The sequence below is a fragment of the Lithobates pipiens genome, unplaced genomic scaffold, assembly GCF_037356315.1.
Source record: "Lithobates pipiens isolate NorthernLeopardFrog02 unplaced genomic scaffold, aLitPip1_a1.2 Scaffold_27, whole genome shotgun sequence".
Taxonomy (NCBI): Eukaryota; Metazoa; Chordata; class Amphibia; order Anura; family Ranidae; genus Lithobates; species Lithobates pipiens.
In genome coordinates, this window is record NW_027507788.1 from 222,995,821 (window position 1) to 223,016,548 (window position 20,728).

General features: G+C 45.4%; 1 protein-coding gene across 2 annotated transcripts in view; it reads right to left on the minus strand.

The window, feature by feature from the left end:
- The window catches only part of NPHP4 (nephrocystin 4), a 570,758-nt gene that overhangs the window by 99,330 nt on the left and 450,700 nt on the right, over positions 1 to 20,728 (minus strand). For both annotated transcript variants that reach the window (XM_077458285.1, XM_077458284.1), the window contains exons 19-22: positions 15,654 to 15,776; positions 11,677 to 11,888; positions 5,355 to 5,581; positions 593 to 782 (exon numbers count right to left, since the gene is read on the minus strand). In XM_077458285.1, the coding sequence (XP_077314411.1) occupies positions 593 to 782; positions 5,355 to 5,581; positions 11,677 to 11,888; positions 15,654 to 15,776 (752 nt within the window). The remainder of the gene's footprint in view (positions 1 to 592; positions 783 to 5,354; positions 5,582 to 11,676; positions 11,889 to 15,653; positions 15,777 to 20,728) is intronic.

Sequence of the window (20,728 nt, forward strand, 5' to 3'; positions counted from 1 at the left end):
AAGTATAATATTAAAAAAATGTATAATGAATATATATATATATATATATATATATATATATATATATATATATATATATATATATATATATATAAATAAAATACATTTTGTTTATATTTAACTTTTTTTTATTTATTTTTTTATATTATACGTTTTCTTAATTATTTTTTCATTATTTTTTAATATTATACTTTTATATATATATATATATATATATATATATATATATATATATATATATATATATATATATATATATATATATATATAGAGATAGATAGATAGATAGATAGATAGCGATAGATATATATATAAAATAACAAAAAAAAGTATAATATAAAAAAAAAATATTACCGTAATAAAAAGGTATAATATAAAGAAAATGTATTATATATTTAATATATATATATATATATATATATATATATATATATATTTATATATATGTATATATATATATATATATTTTTTATATTATACAATTTTGTTATTTTCACAGCGCCATTCATTGCAATATTACTAATAGTGTATTGTATACCAGATAGTTCTTGTTCAGGATAAGTTGAGCAGCAGCAGGTACAACCCCCCTCACCTGCAGCATAGTGGTATGGTCCAAGGAGAAGGTCTGGTATCTGAAGGGAACATAGACGGTCTCTTTGGGTCTCAGGTACAGTTGGGGTGACGGACTCTGCTGATTGATGTGAAACATATTCTCCTCTATGGGGGTTGTTGTGTTTGTCAGTTGTTTAAAATATCTCCACTCCTGTGTGTCCACGATCACCCTGAAAAAAAAACAAAAAAACTATCGCATCAATAATGAACATATGGCAATGGGCTCCATTCACAAAGCGGTATCTTACCGCATCCGAGTAACTGGTAAGACACCACACAGCGTTTTTCAAAAAGAATCTTTTGCCATTTACTAAACCACTACTAAAATGCGCTATTTTAGGAAGTCATATAGTATTTTACTGCTGGTGATAGCTGGCATCCTTAATAAACACTTGTAAATAGCTGGTTGCTAAGGATCAGGCAGCCGCCAGCGTCCTTAACAACCAGTAAAAAACATGTAGCCGCAAGTAAAAAGTCCTCGTCCATATAGACAAAGTTCCAGTCCTCTCCTCCAATCCCTACACTGGCTCTCCATCGCCCAGCGAATTTAATTCAAAATACTAATGACAACATACAAAGCCATTCACAACCTTGTCTCCAAATATCACCCAAACCGTCCTCTCCGCTCTTCTCAAGACCTCCTCCTCTCAAGCTCTCTCGTCTCCTCCTCCCATGCTCGTCTCCAGGATTTCTCCAGAGCCTCTCCAATCCTCTGGAACTCGCTACCTCAACCTGTCCGACTATCCCCTACTCCTTCTACCTTCAGGCGATCCCTGAAAACTCATCTCTTCAGGGAAGCCTATCACGTCTCCAACTAATCTCCTACCACTTCCATCAGCTCATTCCTCACATTTACAACCTCTTGTACCACCTGCCCCCACCCTATTAGATTGTAAGCTCTTCTGAGCAGGGCTCTCTTTATCCTCTTGTATTTTATTGTATAATAACTGAATTGTCTCCCTTTTATATTGTATTATATATAATATATATGTATTACATATAAGCCCTGCGCAAACTGTTGGCACTATATAAATCCTGTATAATAATAATAATAATAATAATAAATACAGTAAACAACATGGTTGTTAAGAAGCGGGGCGGCCGCCGTGTCCTTAACAACCGATGAGTAATCAGCTGTCAGCGGGGTTCCCTGCAGACAGTTGAATGTAAAAAATAAACAAAACACTTGCTGGCAATGAATAATTAAGAAAAAAAGCATCGTACCAGGCGCATCTATGCCTTGTATGGGGGGGGGGGGGGGTACACGCTGTTTTTTTTCTTAATTTTTCATTGCTGACATTTTATTTTTATTTTTTTAATACAGCTGATTACTCATTGGTTGTTAAGGACGTGGCAGTTTACTGGTTGTTAAGGATGCCAACGGCTGCCGGTTAATTAATTAATATCGCATGCCACTACTTATTTACCGCATGCATCTATTTATTTCCTTTTGTGAATTGACTTTAACTCCTGTTTTATGCGATATTTAATGAGAGTTTTAGCTTTATGCTGTAAATATCACATAATAGTGCATTTTTCATTTTTAGGATCTCAAGCAGTATTATAAAAGATACCTAAACTCCTAAATAGCGCATGTGACCTGCTCTTGTGCATGGACCCCAATGTCATCCCAAGAGGACCTGTCATTGTGCAATACCCAGGAAGCGGGCAGAGAAAGTACATGAGCAATGTCTCAGTGCAGGTGAAGGGCATCGGTTTACCGCCCAGCCCCAGTGCGGGCAGCCTGTAAAACTCAATCAGAGGCTGAAAGCTGCTGCGGCTGAACAGTACTACTAACTTTTAGGGCAGTATGCTCCCAGGGACGAATGCTGGGAACAGTCATCCCTGGACGCATATTGTGCAAAGTGCACTGCACTCACACTGTATTTGCATGCATGTACTTATCATTAACTGCTTCTGGACCGCCCCACCCAGATATAATGCGGCAGGGCCGCCCTCCTGAGAGGCAGACCGACATTTTCTGCCTCTCCTGAGAACGATCGGAGGGTCCCAGCGGACGTCGCGTCTGCTGGATCCGCCGATTGGCTCCTGCTGCATCTCAGCGGGAGTGGATCACCGGCACGTGCCCACGCCCCCCCCCCCCCAAACCCCATGCACAAAATCACGTACATGTACGTGATTTCAAGCAGGGTGGGGGGGGGGCGTGGGCACGAGTCGGTGACCCGCTCCCGCTGAGATGCAGCAGGAGCCAATCGGCGGATCCAGCAGACGCGACGTCCGCTGGGACCCTCCGATCGTTCTCAGGAGAGGCAGAAAATGGCGGTCTGCCTATGTAAAGAAGGCAGATCGCCGTTCTGCCAGAGTGGAAGATGGAGATCTTGTGTTTCTGCTAAGCAGGAACACAGATCTGTGTCTTCCCCCAGTCAAAGCACCTCCCCCCACACGGTTAGAAAGCACTTCCTAGGGACACACTTAACCCTTTGATCGCCCTAGATGTTAACCCCTTCCCTACCACCAAAGCTCCATTCGTGAAAAAAAAGGGCATCATTTTTTATTTATTTTTTTGGGTACAACGTCGCACGAGGGCGCAATTGTCAGTTAAAGTAGCGCAGTGCCGTATCGCAAAAAATGGCCTGGTCACGAAGAGGGGGGGGGGGGGGGGTGTCAAACCTTCCGGGGCTGAAGTGGTTAAATTCTATATTGGACTCTAGCTTCACTGTAAAGTTATGAGAGTGATGAGGGGTGGCAGGCTTATGCCCCGTACACACGATCCGAAAATCGTACGGAAAACACCGCGTTCGAATCGATCGTACGATAATCGGATCGTTAGTACAGTGCTTTCGAGAGCCGATTAGAACAGTTCATCCGATATTATTCTATCGGACATGCACGGAAATTTTTTTCGTACGATGCCAGATCGTACGATTTTCGTTTAATCAGTACAGCTATCGTTCGAAAATGCAATACAAATGCATTACAACACATGACATCACTTCCGAATTTTTTTTCTGTCGTGCGGGAATTTTCGTGACTTTAGTAAACTCATCAGATTCGATCTGAGATTAGCATGCAATAAAAAACGGACGGTCATTCGTCCGATAATCTCATCGTGTGTATGGGGCATTAGACTAAGCTCCATCGCTCTGACAGGTCTGGCACACCTGTGTGTAGATGACAGGTCCTCACCAATCATTGCACACCTGTGTGTAGATGACAGGTCCTCACCAATCATTGCACACCTGTGTGTAGATGACAGGTCCTAACCAATCATTGCACACCTGTGTGTAGATGACCGGTCCTCACCAATCATTGCACACCTGTGTGTAGATGACAGGTCCTCACCAATCATTGCACACCTGTGTGTAGATGACAGGTCCTCACCAATCATTGCACACCTGTGTGTAGATGACAGGTCCTCACCAATCATTGCACACCTGTGTGTAGATGACAGGTCTTCGCCAATCATTGCACACCTGTGTGTGGATGATAGGTCCTCGCCAATCATTGCACACCTGTGTGTAGATGACAGGTCCTCACCAATCATGGCACACCTGTGTGTAGATGACAGGTCCTCACCAATCATTGTACACCTGTGTGTAGATGACAGGTCCTCACCAATCATGGCACACCTGTGTGTAGATGACAGGTCCTCGCCAATCATTGCACACCTGTGTGTAGATGACAGGTCCTCACCAATCATGGCACACCTGTGTGTAGATGACAGGTCCTCGCCAATCATTGCACACCTGTGTGTGGATGATAGGTCCTCGCCAATCATTGCACACCTGTGTGTAGATGACAGGTCCTCACCAATCATGGCACACCTGTGTGTAGATGACAGGTCCTCGCCAATCATTGCACACCTGTGTGTAGATGACAGGTCCTCACCAATCATGGCACACCTGTGTGTAGATGACAGGTCCTCGCCAATCATTGCACACCTGTGTGTAGATGACAGGTCCTCACCAATCATTGCACACCTGTGGGTAGATGACAGGTCCTCACCAATCATGGCACACCTGTGTGTAGATGACAGGTCCTCGCCAATCATTGCACACCTGTGTGTAGATGACAGGTCCTCGCCAATCATTGCACACCTGTGTGTAGATGTCAGGTCCTCACCAATCATTGCGCACCTGTGTGTAGATGACAGGTCTTCTCCAATCATTGCACACCTGTGTGTGGATGATAGGTCCTCACCAATCATGGCACACCTGTGTGTAGATGACAGGTCCTCGCCAATCACTGCACACCTGTGTGTAGATGACAGGTCTTCACCAATCATTGCACACCTGTGTGTAGATGACAGGTCTTCACCAATCATTGCACACCTGTGTGTAGATGTCAGGTCCTCACCAATTATGGCACACCTGTGTGTAGATGTCAGGTCCTCACCAATCATGGCACACCTGTGTGTAGATGTCAGGTCCTCACCAATCATTGCACACCTGTGTGTAGATGACAGGTCCTCACCAATCATGGCACACCTGTGTGTAGATGTCAGGTCCTCACCAATCATGGCACACCTGTGTGTAGATGACAGGTCCTCACCAATCATTGCACACCTGTGTGTAGATGACAGGTCCTCACCAATCATGGCACACCTGTGTGTAGATGTCAGGTCCTCACCAATCATGGCACACCTGTGTGTAGATGACAGGTCCTCACCAATCATGGCACACCTGTGTGTAGATGACAGGTCCTCACCAATCATTGTACACCTGTGTGTAGATGACAGGTCATCTTTAGGCAGTGGAGAATCGGTACAGGAAAGGTCTTACCTGAGGTCTGCGTGATCGGTCTCGATGGAGATGGTGTACTGCACGTTGTACGGGTTTTTCAGCTGAAACTCGAAGAATTCGGCGGTGCCCAGAGTGGCGTAGACGGTGTAATTTGAGGTAATGGCCTGATTCAGCATACCGGAGATACACTCTGCTTTGGTGCGCTCTCTGTACGCTTCAATGATCTGCAAATCTCTGGTGTGCTGAGTGCGCTCCTCGCGTGCAGACTGGAGACGGAGAAAAAAAAAAGACAAACAGCTCAATAGACACTCCTCTATAAAACATCTGAGGAGCGGCCACTCGTGGCATGGAATATATTAAAAGGCAACTCCACCCAAAATCTACAGATCAGTTCTGAGAGAGCTTCTACAATCTCAGAAATTACAGTACAGTAAAACCTCGGATTGCGAGTAACGCGGTTTACGAGCGTTTCGCAATACGAGCCTTTTTTTTTTTAAATCGTGACTCGATTTGCGAGCGTTGTTTCGCAAGTCGAGCCAAATTCAAGACTCTGGGGTGTGCAGTAACGCATGTGGCCAGAGATGGGGCACCTGAGACACTCGGAGACCATGCGGAGACGCTCAGAGGCACTCAGTTCCTGAGTGTCTCCGAGTGTCTCTAGTTCCCCCCCCACCTCTAGCCCCATGCGGTACTACATGTACTAGCAGTGACACTGAAACAGATTATCTGAGTTTCCATTGATTCCTATGCGGAAACTCGCTTTGATATACGAGTGCTTTGGATTACAAGCATTCTTCCGGGAACAAATTCTGCTCGTAATCCGAGGTACTACTGTAATTTTTGTGTCTGTTCCCTCCAACAGACCTGAAGATCAGAAACAAGGATGAGGGCGCCACTCGTCTTGTCCAATTAAAGTCTAGTAAGTGACAAGGAGAAGGATCCAACATGTTTCAGGGGTTAGAAGTACCCCTTCCTCAGGGCTTGGATTCTGGCTGCTAGAAACATAAAATCATAGAAAAGCGGCAGTATAAAAAGATCAAGTGGTCTATTAAGCCTGCCCACATTTTTTATCTGTACACACACACACACACACATTTGCCGACCAGCAATGTACCCATACGTAGCTGGACTTCAAGTGGTTATACAGCTGCAGGCATCACCCCGGGACCATTTTTAGAGCTCCTAGTTGGCTCTCTAACAAAGAGATGGCCCCTGCCCCCACCTATAACTGGCCTTCACATAAAGGAGCAGATGGAAAGGCCAGCGCATGAAAGAAAAAACCAGAGAACATTCCATAGCTCAACTCACTAACCAGTCTGCTGACCAACCAAATTAACCTGCCCAACAGTCTGTGTTATAAACAGGGGTTTAGTTAGCACACATTTGCAAACGCATGCGTAAGCTGCAAGGCCTCTTCACAGCACCCTGTGTCTGCTTGCAGTCCTACCGCTACTGAATTTATGAGGGTCTCCACATTTGGAACACATGCATTCTAATGGATAGATGAGGGGCAGGTGGGCCAGGAGGTAGACCATTCCCTCTTAAAGACACAGGAGCAGACTGGACACCCAGCACAGAGCTTACGCGTGCGTTTGCAAATGCGTGCCAACTAAACCCCCGTTTTTAATGCAGGCTGTTGGAAAGGCTAATCTAGTTGGTGAGCCGACTGCTTGGTGAGATGAGCTAAGGAATGTTCTCTGGTTTTGTCTCTCATGCGTTTGTTCTTCCATGTACTCCTTGCTGTGAAGGCCAGATATAGCTGGGGGCAGGGGCAATCTCTTTGTTACTGATGTATATTTGGTCAGGGGACACACTGGGCCCCTTTGCTGCCATTGTGTTATGTGCTGGGTGTCCAGTGTGTCCATGTGCCTTTAAGGAGGACTGGGCTACCTCCAGGCCTACCTGCCCCCAGGGGCAGACTGACAACTCATGGGGCCCCCGGGCAATAGGAGATTATGGGGCCTCCCAGGTAATCAGACATTATGGGGCCACACAGTATACACAAACACACACATACACAGTATACAATCACACAGTATACACAGACATGTTTCTATTGGCTGAGAAGGTACTGGAGAGGTGGGGCAGCTATAATCTCTGGATTTTTAGACCAAAAGGATGTCGGTAAGGGACATTTCAGAGACAGATGTAAAAAAAAAAAAAGATTTTTACATACTGTCCCTGGTTTTACTGATGCTGGCAACCCTGATGGGGCCCCCTAGTGGCATGGGGCCCTCGGGCAGTGCCCGAGTAGCCAAATGGTCAGTCTGCTCCTGCCTGCCCCTGATCTATCCATTAGGATGCATGTGCTCCCACTGTGGAGACGCTGATAATTTCAGTAGTGTTAGGACTGCAAGCATACACAGGGTGCCGTGAAGAGGCCTTGCAGCTTATGCATGCACTTGCAAAATGTGTGCTAACTAATCCCCTGTTTTTTAATGCAGGCTGTTGGGCAGGTTAATTCGGTTGGTCAGCGAACTGGTTGGTGAGTTGAGCTAAGGAATGTTCTCTGGTTTTGGCTTTCAGTTGGCTCTCTAGTAAACACAATCCTAGTGGCAAACTAGCCGATGGATTGCTTTTACAAGCAGCGGGAGTGCCCCCCCCCCCCCACAACCTTTCCCGGCTTGCTCAGGCTCTCCCGCCTCACGGGGAGACCAGAGCGGCCAGCTGCCACTTATATCGGGTAAACTGGAACAGCTAGGGAAGAGATACATTCTTTTGTGGGTGTAAAAGGTTCACCAAGGGGACATATCTTCCAATGAAACGTCAAAGTTTGGATTTCTGTTCACTTCCTGTTGTGTTCTCCAGGACAGGAAGTGAGGGAAAATGCCCCCTAATGGGCCAGAAATAAGAACTTCCCATCACCCAGTTGACTTCCCTCATTGTTACCAGAATACGCTGACGATTCAAGCCCCTTTCTACTCCTCATGTAGTCTTTCTAAGGAATTTCATCCAGACTGAATCACGAGCCCTGACGAAGGAGGCATTTTCTCAGGAAACGTGTTAAATGTATCTACTTATCTCAATCAAAAAAAATAAAAAATATTTTAAACAAATCACCAAGTGAGATAAACCTTTTACTGGACGTGTCGAACCCCACACCCAAAAAAATAAAGACCTGACAGAAACCCCAAAAATGTTTAATGCTGGAGGTACCTAAAAAACAAGGAGAGTTACATTATAAAGAATGACTCTTTTTTTGCCGCCAGCCGTCAGGAATAAAATGCCAACATTTAGATTTTGTTGAAATTAATCTGATCAGTTACAGATTTACAATTTGTGCAGAAATGAAGCAATTTCTCCGGGGCTGCACGTTACCTAATGTATTCCCGGGCTGTACGCTGCACCTAATCACGACTCAGCCGGCAGTTACATTTAATTCTCAATATCCATTAACAAATCTGTGGAGACGGCTCAGGAATGTACGATGATTAATACAGAAGAAATGACCTGATCGTTTTTACAAACTCTTGTAATTTACTCACATGGAAAATTGCATCTCCACAGTAAAGGAATGTTATATTCTTAGCGGCAGATGGCCGGCTCGCCAACGGGAAACGTGTTTTAATTCCCTAGATGATGAAATTGCAATATTTCTGCAAGGAACTTAAAGCCCTAATTAAGACAGAAGGTTTGATTTTGGATGACGTGTGGAAGACTGAGAACCTCCGTCTGAGTTTTATTACTCAAAGTTTTCAGGAGAAAGTTTTGTTGATGGTCCAAATAAAGTTTATACCCCACAGTAGATGTGTAAATAATGCTGCCCCCAAAGGGGCCAATGTAGAATAGCAGGTTCTTTCCCAAAGCTGTGCATAGGCAGCCAGGCACACAGCAACATCCAACCTCAATAATCAGTGCAGAGCTTGTCTTTCTGGAATTTTATTTCTAAAGAACTTGGGAGGGGGTGGCATGGAATATTCCAACTTTCATATCTGCTTGTATGAGGACACTTCACTTTGCTCAGTCTCCCTGAATAGTCTGAATCACTTTCTAAGTCCTCTCTTTAGAAGCATTCCCAGCTAGGAATTCTATAGGATTGTCCACCCAGAACAGAGATCTCCAAACTGCAGCCCTTTGCTTGCTTTTATCTGGACCTTTATTCCCCCCACTCTTAGCAACAGTGGTGCATAGTTCCTGCCACTGACACTGATGATGGGACACTATTCATCCCAATGACACCAATGATGGGGCACTATTCCTTCCATTGACACCAATGATGGTGCACTATTTTTCCCACTGATACCAATGATGGGGCACTATTCCTTCTTTAGACACCAATGATGGCACACTATTCCTTCCATTGACACCAATGATGGCGCACTATTCCTTCCATTGACACCAATGATGGTGCACTATTTCTCCCATTGACACCAATTATGGGGCACTATTTCTTTCACTGATACCAATGATAGGGCACTATTGTTCCCATTGGCACGAATGATGGGACACTATTCCTCCTATTGACACCAATGATGGGACACTATTCCTTCCATTGACACCAATGATGGTGCACTATTCCTCCTATTGACACCAATGATGGCACACTATTTCTCTCATTGACACCAATGATGGGGCACTATTCATCCCAATGACACCAATGATGGGGCACTATTCCTTCCATTGACACCAATGATGGTGCACTATTTTTCCCACTGATACCAATGATGGCACACTATTCCTTTCATTGACACCAATGATGGGGCACTATTGTTCCCATTGGCACGAATGATGGAGCACTATTCCTCCTATTGACACCAATGATGGCGCACTATTCCTTCCATTGACACCAATGATGGTGCACTATTTATCCCATTGACACCAATGATGGGGCACTATTTCTTTCACTGATACCAATGATAGGGCACTATTGTTCCCATTGGCACGAATGATGGGACACTATTCCTCCTATTGACACCAATGATGGCGCACTATTCCTTCCATTGACACCAATGATGGTGCACTATTCTTCCTACTGACACCAATGATGGCGCACTATTCCTCCTATTGACACCAATGATGGCACACTATTTCTCTCATTGACACCAATGATGGGGCACTATTCCTTCCATTGACACCAATGATGGGGCACTATTCCTCCCACTGATACCAATGATAGGGCCCTATTGTTCTCATTGGCACGAATGATGGTGCATTACTCCTCCCATTCACACCAATGATGGGGCACTATTCCTCCCAATGACACCAATGATGGGGCACAATTGCTCCCACTGACACCAATAATGGCCCACTATTCCTTCCATTGACACCAATGATGGGGCACTAGTCCTCCTATTGACACCAATGATGGCGCAATATTCCTTCCACTGACATCAAAATACATTTTTTGTCCCATCTTGGAGTCATTGGAAGGAATTGTGCCCACATCTTTGGTGTCATTGGGAGGAATTGTGCCCCATCTTGGTTTCATTGGGGGGAATTGTGCCCCCATCTTGGAGTCATTGGGAGGAATTGTGCCCCATCTTGGTTTCATTGGGGGGAATTGTGCCCCATCTTGGAGTCATTGGGAGGAATTGTGCCCCATCTTGGTTTCATTGGGGGGAATTGTGCCCCATCTTGGTTTCATTGGGGGGAATTGTGCCCCATCTTGGTTTCATTGGGGGGAATTGTGCCCCATCTTGGAGTCATTGGGAGGAATTGTGCCCCATCTTGGAGTCATTGGGAGGAATTGTGCCCCATCTTGGAGTCATTGGGAGGAATTGTGCCCCATCTTGGAGTCATTGGGAGGAATTGTGCCCACATCTTTGGTGTCATTGGGAGGAATTGTGCCCCATCTTGGTTTCATTGGGGGGAATTGTGCCCCATATTGGTTTCATTGGGAGGAATTGTGCCCCCATCTTGATGTCATTGGGAGGAATTGTGCCCACATCTTTGGTGTCATTGGGAGGAATGGTCTCCCATCCTTAGTTACATTTGGAGGAACTATGCCCCTTTGCTGGTGACAGTAAATTAAATAGTGCCCCGAGACCTGGATAAAAGCAAGCAAAGGGCCACATCCAGCCCCTGGGTTGCAGTCTGGAGACGGCTGGTCTAGTAGATGTCTATAGGGATTGACTGCACCGCAGGCACATCCAGGAAAAGCTTGAAAAAGGATTTGAACACTGCAGTGGACCACAGCCACGGGATAAAGGTAAGTGTGCACCTGGGAAAAGGGGACCTGCCATATGTACCAACAGTAACCAGCAGCTGCCAAGTAAGTATACTGTACACCTAGGCGGAGAAGAGGGCTTAGGGACAGGGTGGGGGTAACTGCACCATGTCTAATACACACTTATTTTTGACATTGCTCCCCTCCACTCTTCTTCTACAATAAGGAGGTTCACTGACCGAGGGTTTTTCTTACCAATAAGAATGATTTTCCATTGATGAGGTTCTCTTGTGACTCGATCTGTCTGACCGCCATCATTCTCTCCATCTTGCGTCTATAAGAGGCATCGGCCTCGCTGTTTGGCTGCTGGTAGGCCATGCTAGCCTCCTTCGTCCGGCTGTACAACATGGACGCCAATTCGCCGTCTAAGTCGGCCAGCTTCTGAGCCTGGGAAACATTCTTCTTGGCTGAAGGCACATAAACGAGGACATTCAGTAAAGACGATCACTGCGCTCAATCACACAATGACTCGCCATTAGATTTAATTGAGCCTGAAGAGACTTATCAAACGCGCGGTAATAAGCGCAGCCTTGGAACAAGGTAAGTCGCTTTGTGTGCGCCTGGCCTTTGCAATAAGTGTAATTAGGCGCGATTGTCAGGCCTTGTTGGAGTATGCACCGCTTTACACTGAGACCATTTCTTCCTTTTGCCAAGAACATGTATGGCTCCCATTGTCTGCGAAAATTTGGATCGCTTCATCATTTGTCACATAAATCCCCTTTATACAGCTTATAATCATACAGCAGCTGTATTACGTCGGGTTCTATGGTGAAAATTAGATTTTTTTCAAATTTAATATAATAAATGATGGTTTTTTACATCTATAAATATGATCAATTACACCTTAATCGACATTTATCAACGGTCACTGACAGCTGCCAACCCTCAACAGAAAGGCGGCTGATTGCAGAATTCCCGTCCACTATACAGATCTCCCAACCCCCACCCCGTACAATCCAGAACAAGAGACTAAGGCCTCGTTCATGTGGACTTAAAGTGGAACTCCGATCTAGAACTAGCGAAGCTTAAAACGGCTCCCCCCCCCCCCCCCCACAGTATCTCACAAAAGTAAGTACACCCCTCACATTTGTGTAAATCTTTTCTTCTATCTTTTCATGTGACAACACTGAAGAAATGACACTTGTCTACAATGTAAAGTAGTGAGTGTACAGCTTGTATAACAGTGTACATTTCCTGTCCCCTCAAAATAACTCAACACACAGCCATTAATGTCTAAACCGCTGGCAACAAAAGTGAGTACACCCCCTAAGTGAAAATGTCCAAATTGGGCTCAATTAGCCATTTTCCCTCCCCGGTGTCATGTGACTCGTTAGTGTTACAAAGTCTCAGGTGTGAATGGGGAGCAGGTGTGATAAATTTGGTGTTATCGCTCTCTCACTCTCTCATACTGGTCACTGGAAGTACAACATGGCACCTCATGGCAAAGAACTCTCTGAGGATCTGAAAAAAAATAATTGTTGCTCTACATAAAGATGGCCTAGGCCAGTGATGGCGAACCTTGGCACCCCAGATGTTTTGGAACTACATTTCCCATGATGCTATGGGACTCTGTAGTGTACTGGAGCATCATGGGAAATGTAGTTCCAAAACATCTGGGGTGCCAAGGTTCGCCATCACTGGCCTAGGCTATAAGAAGATTGCCGAGACCCTGAAACTGAGCTGCAGCACGGTGGCCAAGACCATACAGCGGTATAACAGGACAGGTTCCCCTCAGAACAGGCCTCGCCATGGTCCACCAAAGAGGTTGAGGTCACGTGCTCAGCGTCATATCCAGAGGTTGTCTTTGGGAAATAGACGTATGAGTGCTGCCAGCATTGCTGCAGAGGTTGTAGGGGTGGGGGGGTCAGCCTGTCAGTGCTCAGACCATACGCCGCACACTGCATCAAATTGGTCTGCATGGCTGTCATCCCAGAAGGAAGCCTCTTCTAAAGATGATGCACAAGAAAGACTGTAAACAGTTTGCTGAAGACAAGCAGACTAAGGATATGGATTACTGGAACCACGTCCTGTGGTCTGATGAGACCAAGATAAAGGTATTTGGTGTCAGATGGTGACAAGCGTGTGTGGGGGCAACCAGGTGAGGAGGACAAAGACAAGTGTGTCTTGTCTACAGTCAGGCATGGTGGTGGGAGTGTCATGGTCTGGGGCTGCATGAGTGCTGCCGGCACTGGGGGGCTACAGATCATTGAGGGGACCATGAATGCCAACATGTACTGTGACATACTGAAGCAGAGCATGATCCCCTCCCTTCAGAGACTGGACCGCAGGGCAGTATTCCAACATGATAACCACCCCAAACACACCTCCAACACCACCACTGCCTTGCAAAAGAAGCTGAAGGTAAAAGTGATGAACTGGCCAATCATGTCTCCAGAACTAAACCCTATTGATCATCTGTGGGACATCCTCAGACGTAAGGTGGAGGAGCGCAAGGTCTCCAACATCCACCAGCTCTGTGATGTCATCATGGGGGAGGGGAAGAGGACTCCAGTGACAACCTGTGAAGCTCTGGTGACCTCCATGCCCAAGAGGGTGAAGGCAGTGCTGGAAAATAATGGTGGCCACACAAAATATTGACACTTTGGGCCCAATTTGGACATTTTCCCTTAGGGGTGTACTGACTTTTGTTGCCAGTAGTTTAGACATTAATGGCTGTGTGTTGAGTTATTTTGAGAGGACAGGAAATTTACACTGTTATACAAGCTGTACACTCACTACTTTACATTGTAGACAAGTGTCATTTCTTCAGTGTTGTCACATGAAAGGGAGAGAAGAAAAAATTTACACAAATGTGACTGAGGGGTGTACTTACTTTTGTGACATACTTTATATTACTGCCCTGTAATAGGAAGATGCCTATACTTACCTATTTGCAGGGCACTCCGGTCTGGTCACATGATCATCTCCCAGTGACAGCTTCAGGGGAGAGGAGGGACAGCCGACAACGGATGCCCCCTAGTAAGTCTATGAGTGATGTCACAGCCTAGGCATTCCATCCATTGTCGGTGCTCTCTCCTCTACCCTGAAGCCGGCCGCTGGGGGGGGGGATCACATGACTGGACCGAAGCTCTTTGAGAATTTATAAGTATAAACATCTTCCTTCTACAAAGGTAGTTAGTATAGGTGTTAGAAGGGAGTGAGAGCCGTTTTAAGGCTAGTCAGATCTGGTAATAAATATCAATTTAAAGTGGTGGTAAACCTCAGGGGTACATTCAGGGGTAATCTCAGGGGTACATTCGGGGGTAATCTCAGGGGTACATTCGGGGGTAATCTCAGGGGTACATTCAGGGGTAATCTCAGGGGTACATTCAGGGGTAATCTCAGGGGTACATTCGGGGGTAATCTCAGGGGTACATTCGGGGGTAATCTCAGGGGTACATTCGGGGGTAATCTCAGGGGTACATTCGGGGGTAATCTCAGGGGTACATTCGGGGGTAATCTCAGTGGTACATTCAGGGGTAATCTCAGGGGTACATTCAGGGGTAAGCTCAGGGGTACATTCAGGGGTAAGCTCAGGGGTACATTCAGGGGTAATCTCAGGGGTACATTCGGGGGTAATCTCAGGGGTACATTCGGGGGTAATCTCAGGGGTACATTCGGGGGTAATCTCAGGGGTACATTCAGGGGTAATCTCAGGGGTACATTCAGGGGTACATTCAGGGGTAATCTCAGGGGTACATTCGGGGGTAATCTCAGGGGTACATTTGGGGGTAATCTCAGGGGTACATTCGGGGGTAATCTCAGGGGTACATTCGGGGGTAATCTCAGGGGTACATTCAGGGGTAATCTCAAGGGTACATTCAGGGGTAAGCTCAGGGGTACATTCAAGGGTAATCTCAGGGGTACATTCAGGGGTAATCTCAGGGGTACATTCAGGGGTAATCTCAGGGGTACATTCAGGGGTAATCTCAGGGGTACATTCAGGGGTAATCTCAGGGGTACATTCAGGGAGTAATCTCAGGGGTACATTCAGACGGGGCAACTAGTCCCATCCTTCACAAACATCCGCTGGCCGAGGCATGTGCACGCACCTCGGAGCGGCGGGCAGGCAGCCCCTAGAAGCGGACGCACATGAGTTGGATAAATGGACACAATCACATGTCAATATTAGTGAACGGATAAAGACATTTCCTATTCCGGTGAATACGCACCGCTCAGGCCTGAGAACAGGCTGCCTCCATGGAAGCCACTTCTAGCGTCATGGGAGGTGATGATACGGGAGCGCGATGCCGGGAGAGATTCCGATCTCTTCAGTCTCTGGTCTGAAAGGTGACCTGTGATAGGAAAACACGGCTCTACATGAATCCAAACTTCACTTCAATAATCACAAATAAATCTTTTACAAATCACATGGAAAACCCCCCAGATATGGGAACATAAAGAAACTTCCGGGGTATACTTTCGTTATAAACAATGCAAAACATAATTTATGGTAGATATACAGAAGTACAGAATTAACAACCAGATTTAATGTGGAATGAATTATAACAGTCCACAATCCTCAGCACTCAACATGGAACGTGTTTCATACCGGATAGTCGCTTCTTCAGGACAGGCGCTAAAATATGAGCAAATTCACATCATCCGATTAAAAGTGTTACTAAACCCCCAACAGTAAAATCAGTTTGTATATGCAGTAAAGCAATGCTTGTTATACTCACTGTGGAACCTAAGGGGTTAATCTTCTGCATTGTGTAAAAAGGCTGTTTGATCCTCCCCTTCTTCCACTGTCCCCAATCCATCTCCTGATAGTACAGAGCCTTGGAGTCACTCTGCACATGCTCAGTTTTGTGTGTATTGCTAGAGAGTTTTCAAATTTGATTTGAATTTGAATCTTCATTTAGTTATTTTTGATTCGTTTAACAACCACCCGCCCGCGGTATAGCCGAAAGACGGCTGCCGCGCTTACCTAATTTACCGGGAGGGTGTCCATAGAGGTCCTCCCGTGCCCGTGTTCGGTGCTCAGTGAGTCTATGAGACTCGGCTCATCACAGATCGGAGTAAGGGGTCGATCCTGACCCTTCAGCCAATCACAGCTGATCATGTGATGTAAACAGAGCCGGTAATCGGCTATTTTTTCTCCTCATGCTGGTAGGGTGAGGAGAAAAAAAAAAACGATCACCGGGCAGCTGTGAGAGGAACATCAGTCCCGATTGTGGAGAGCCTCTGCAGAGGCTTCTGTGCCACCTACCAGTGCCCACCTGCAAGATCTACGAGTGCCCACCAGCGCCACCTATCAGTGCACGCAGTACCACCCATCAGAGCCCACAGTGTCACCTATCAGTGCCCGCAGTACCACCCATCAGTGCCCACAGTGTCACCTATCAGTGCCCACAGTACCACCCATCAGAGCCCACAGTGTCACCTATCAGTGCCCGCAGTACCACCCAGTGCCCACAGTGTCACTTATCAGTGCCCACAGTACCACCCATCAGAGCCCACAGTGTCACCTATCAGTGCCCACAGTACCACCCATCAGAGCCCACAGTGTCACCTATCAGTGCCCACAGTACCACCCATCAGAGCCCACAGTGTCACCTATCAATGCCCGCAGTACCACCCATCAGTACCCACAGTGTCATCTATCAGTGCCCACAGTACCACCCATCAGAGCCCACAGTGTCACCTATCAGTGCCCGCAGTACCACCCAGTGCCCACAGTGTCACCTATCAGTGCCCACAGTACCACCCATCAGAGCCCACAGTGCCACCTATCAGTGCCCACAGTACCACCCATCAGTGCCCACAGTGTCACCTATCAGTGCCCACAGTACTACCCATCAGTGCCCACAGTACTACCCATCAGTGCCCACAGTACCACCCATCAGAGCCCACAGTGTCACCTATCAGTGCCCGCAGTACCACCCATCAGAGCCCACAGTTTCACCTATCAGTGCCCACAGTACCACCCATCAGTGCCCACAGTGTCACCTATCAGTGCCCACAGTGTTACCTATAAAAGTCAACAAAGTGTCTCATCACCAGTGCTGCCTATCAATACCATCTACCAGTGGCCATCAGTGCCACCCATCAGGGCCCATCAGTGCAGCCTCATCAGTGAATATCAATGAAGGAGAAAATTTTAGTTTCTTTTGTTTGTTTAGCAAAAAATAAAAATCCAAATGGCGATTAAATACCAGCAAAAGAAATCTCCATTTGTGTGAAAAAAATTATAAAAATTTAATTTGGCTACAGTGTTGCATGAGCGCGCAATTGAAGAGCGACAGCGCCGAAAGCTGAAAATTGGTCTGGGCAGGAGGGGGGTTTAAGTGCCCGGTAAGCAAGTGGTTAAATTTGTTACTTTTGTAGTTGGGAAATTCGGATACATCCTAATTTCCGAAATCATGAAAAGTGAGTCCAATAATTTTGATTCGGAACGAAACGAACCGCACGTGTCTATTCTTTATTCATGGATGAACAGATGCATTGTATACCACCTATTACAGTAACACTACCTATTCTATTCTGTTTTACTCTATTCTATTCTCTTCTATTTTATTATTTTCTATTCTATTCTTTTCTATTCTAGCTAGAAGAACACATGTATTAGAGTCTGAAAAGGCTGCACACCCCGATACAAGAGTTTGAAAAGGATTCGAAAAATTTCCCCCCGGGGTTTTTTTTTAGCAGCAATTGAGAGACACAATTTTAATATTTTTTTATTCTGCTTTTGTTTTATGCCGATTTTTATCAGGTTTTCTGTTAGCCCCCCTTAATTCTAGTAATTCTAGATTTATTCACTTTCACTTACAATATATCGCTGTGACCATCGGGGGGCCTTACTACGCCCTGATGATCACTCTAACAAACATAAATTATGTAGTTAATTACAACTTATTAATATTTTTTTATAATAGCTTCATTATAATAACCAACTACGGTGCTTAAAAATATTAAATCAAAATAAAATAAAAACATTATTGATAGAAATAAGAGGGGGGAACATTTATTTAAGGGTTCCCTCTCCTTCATCCTCTTCTCTTTTTAATGCTCGTTTCCCTTTCCCACTCTACATCCTCTTTTTTGCTTGTTTTTTTAGGACATATTAATAGTATATAATTATAATCTGTAGGTGCTCCCCCCCTCCATGTGCTCCCTCTGGGGGGCCCTCACGCTTCTGTGCCTGTTGGGAGCCATGTTTATATGCAAAAAGATTAAAAAAAACAAAAACAAAAAAAAAACAGTAGTGATTTAATACTCAATTTGTCTAAAAAAAAAAAAAAAGATATAATTTTCATTTGGGTACTGTGTCGAAAAAATTGAGTAATTGTCATTCAAAGTGCAACAGCGTTGAAAACTGGAAAATTGGGCAGGACGGGAGTGAAAGTGTCCGGGATTGAGGTGGTGAAAAAAAAAGATAGATAAAAAGTTCATTTTATATACAACTATATAGATCAGACCAAAATGAGGGACAAATGAGGAGGAAAGAAGGACAGAGGACTTTGTTCCAAATAAGGGAAAGTCTCTTGAAATCAGGCACAGTCCCTCAAAATCAGGGACAGTAGCTCGAAATCTGGGACAGTAGCTTGAAATCAGGGACTATAGCTCGAAGTCAGGGACAGTCCCTCAAAATCAGGGACAGTCCCTCAAAAGCAGGGACAGTAGCTTGAAATCAGGGACAGTTCCTCGAAATCAGGGACAGTCTTTGTTTGTCAGTGACAGTTCCTCAAAAGCAGGGAAAGTCTCTCGAAATCGGGGATAGTAGCTCTAAATCAGTGACAGACCCTCAAAATCAGGGACAGTAGCTCGAAATCAGGGACAGTAGCTTGAAATAAGGGACAGTCCCTCAAAATCAGGGACAGTAGCTCAAAATCAGGAACAGCCTCTCAAAATCAGGGGCAGTAGCTCGAAATCAGGGACAGGCCCTCAAGATCACAGACAGTAGCTGGAAATCAGGGACAGTCGCTCAAAATCAGGGACAGTAGCTTGAAATAAGGGACAGTCCCTCAAAATCAGGGACAGTAGCTCAAAATCAGGGACAGCCTCTCAAAATCAGGGGCAGTAGCTCGAAATCAGGGACAGTCCCTCAAAATCAGGGGCAGTATCTAGAAATCAGGGACAGGCCCTCAAGATCACGGACAGTAGCTTTAAATCAGGGACAGTGGCTCTAAATCAGGGAGTGTCTCTCAAAGTCAGGGACAGGCCCTCAAAATCAGAGACAGTAGCTCGAACTCAGTGACGGTCCCTCAAAATCAGGGAAAGTCTCTTGTAATCAGGTAAAGTCTCTCGAAATCGGGGACAGACCCTCAAAAGCAGAGACAGTAGCTCTAAATCAGGGACAGTGCCTCAAAGTCAGGGACAGTCCCTCAAAGTCAGGGACAGTCCCTCAAAGTCAGGGACAGTCCCTCAAAGTCAGGGACAGTTGGGAGCCATGTTTATATAGCAAAAAGATTTTTTTTTTTTAAAACAGTAGTGATTAAATACCACCAAATGAAAACTCAGTTTGTCTAAAAAAAAAGATCTCATTTTCATTTGGGTAGTGTCAAAAAATTGAGTAATTGTCATTCAAAGTGCGACAGCGTTAAAAACTGAAAATTCACTTGGGCAGGACGGGGGTGAAAGTGTCCGGGATTGAGGTGGTTAAAAAAAAAAAAAAGATAAAAAGTTCATTTTATATACAACTATATAGATCAGACCAAAATGAGAGACAAATGAGGAGGAAAGAGGGACAGAGGACTTTGTTCTAAATAAGGGAAAGTCTCTTGAAATCAGGCACAGTCCCTCAAAATCAGGAACAGTAGCTCGAAATCTGGGAAAGTAGCTTGAAATCAGGGACAATAGCTCGAAGTGAGGGACAGTCCCTCGAAATCAGGCACAGTAGCTTGAAATCAGGGACAGTCCCTTGAAATCAGGGACAGTAGCTCGAAATCAGGGACAGTCCTTCAAAGTCAGTGGCAGTCCCTCAAAAGCAGGGAAAGTCTCTCGAAATTGGGGACAGTAGCTCTAAATCAGTGACAGACCCTCAAAATCAGGGACAGTAGCTCTAAATCAGTGACAGTCCCTCAAAATCAGGGACAGTAGCTCGAAGTCAGGGACAGTCCCTCGAAATCAGGCACAGTAGCTTGAAATCAGGGACAGTCCCTTGAAATCAGGGGCAGTAGCTCGAAATCAGGGACAGTCCTTCAAAGTCAGTGACAGTCCCTCAAAAGCAGGGAAAGTCTCTCGAAATTGGGGACAGTAGCTCTAAATCAGTGACAGACCCTCAAAATCAGGGACAGTAGCTTGA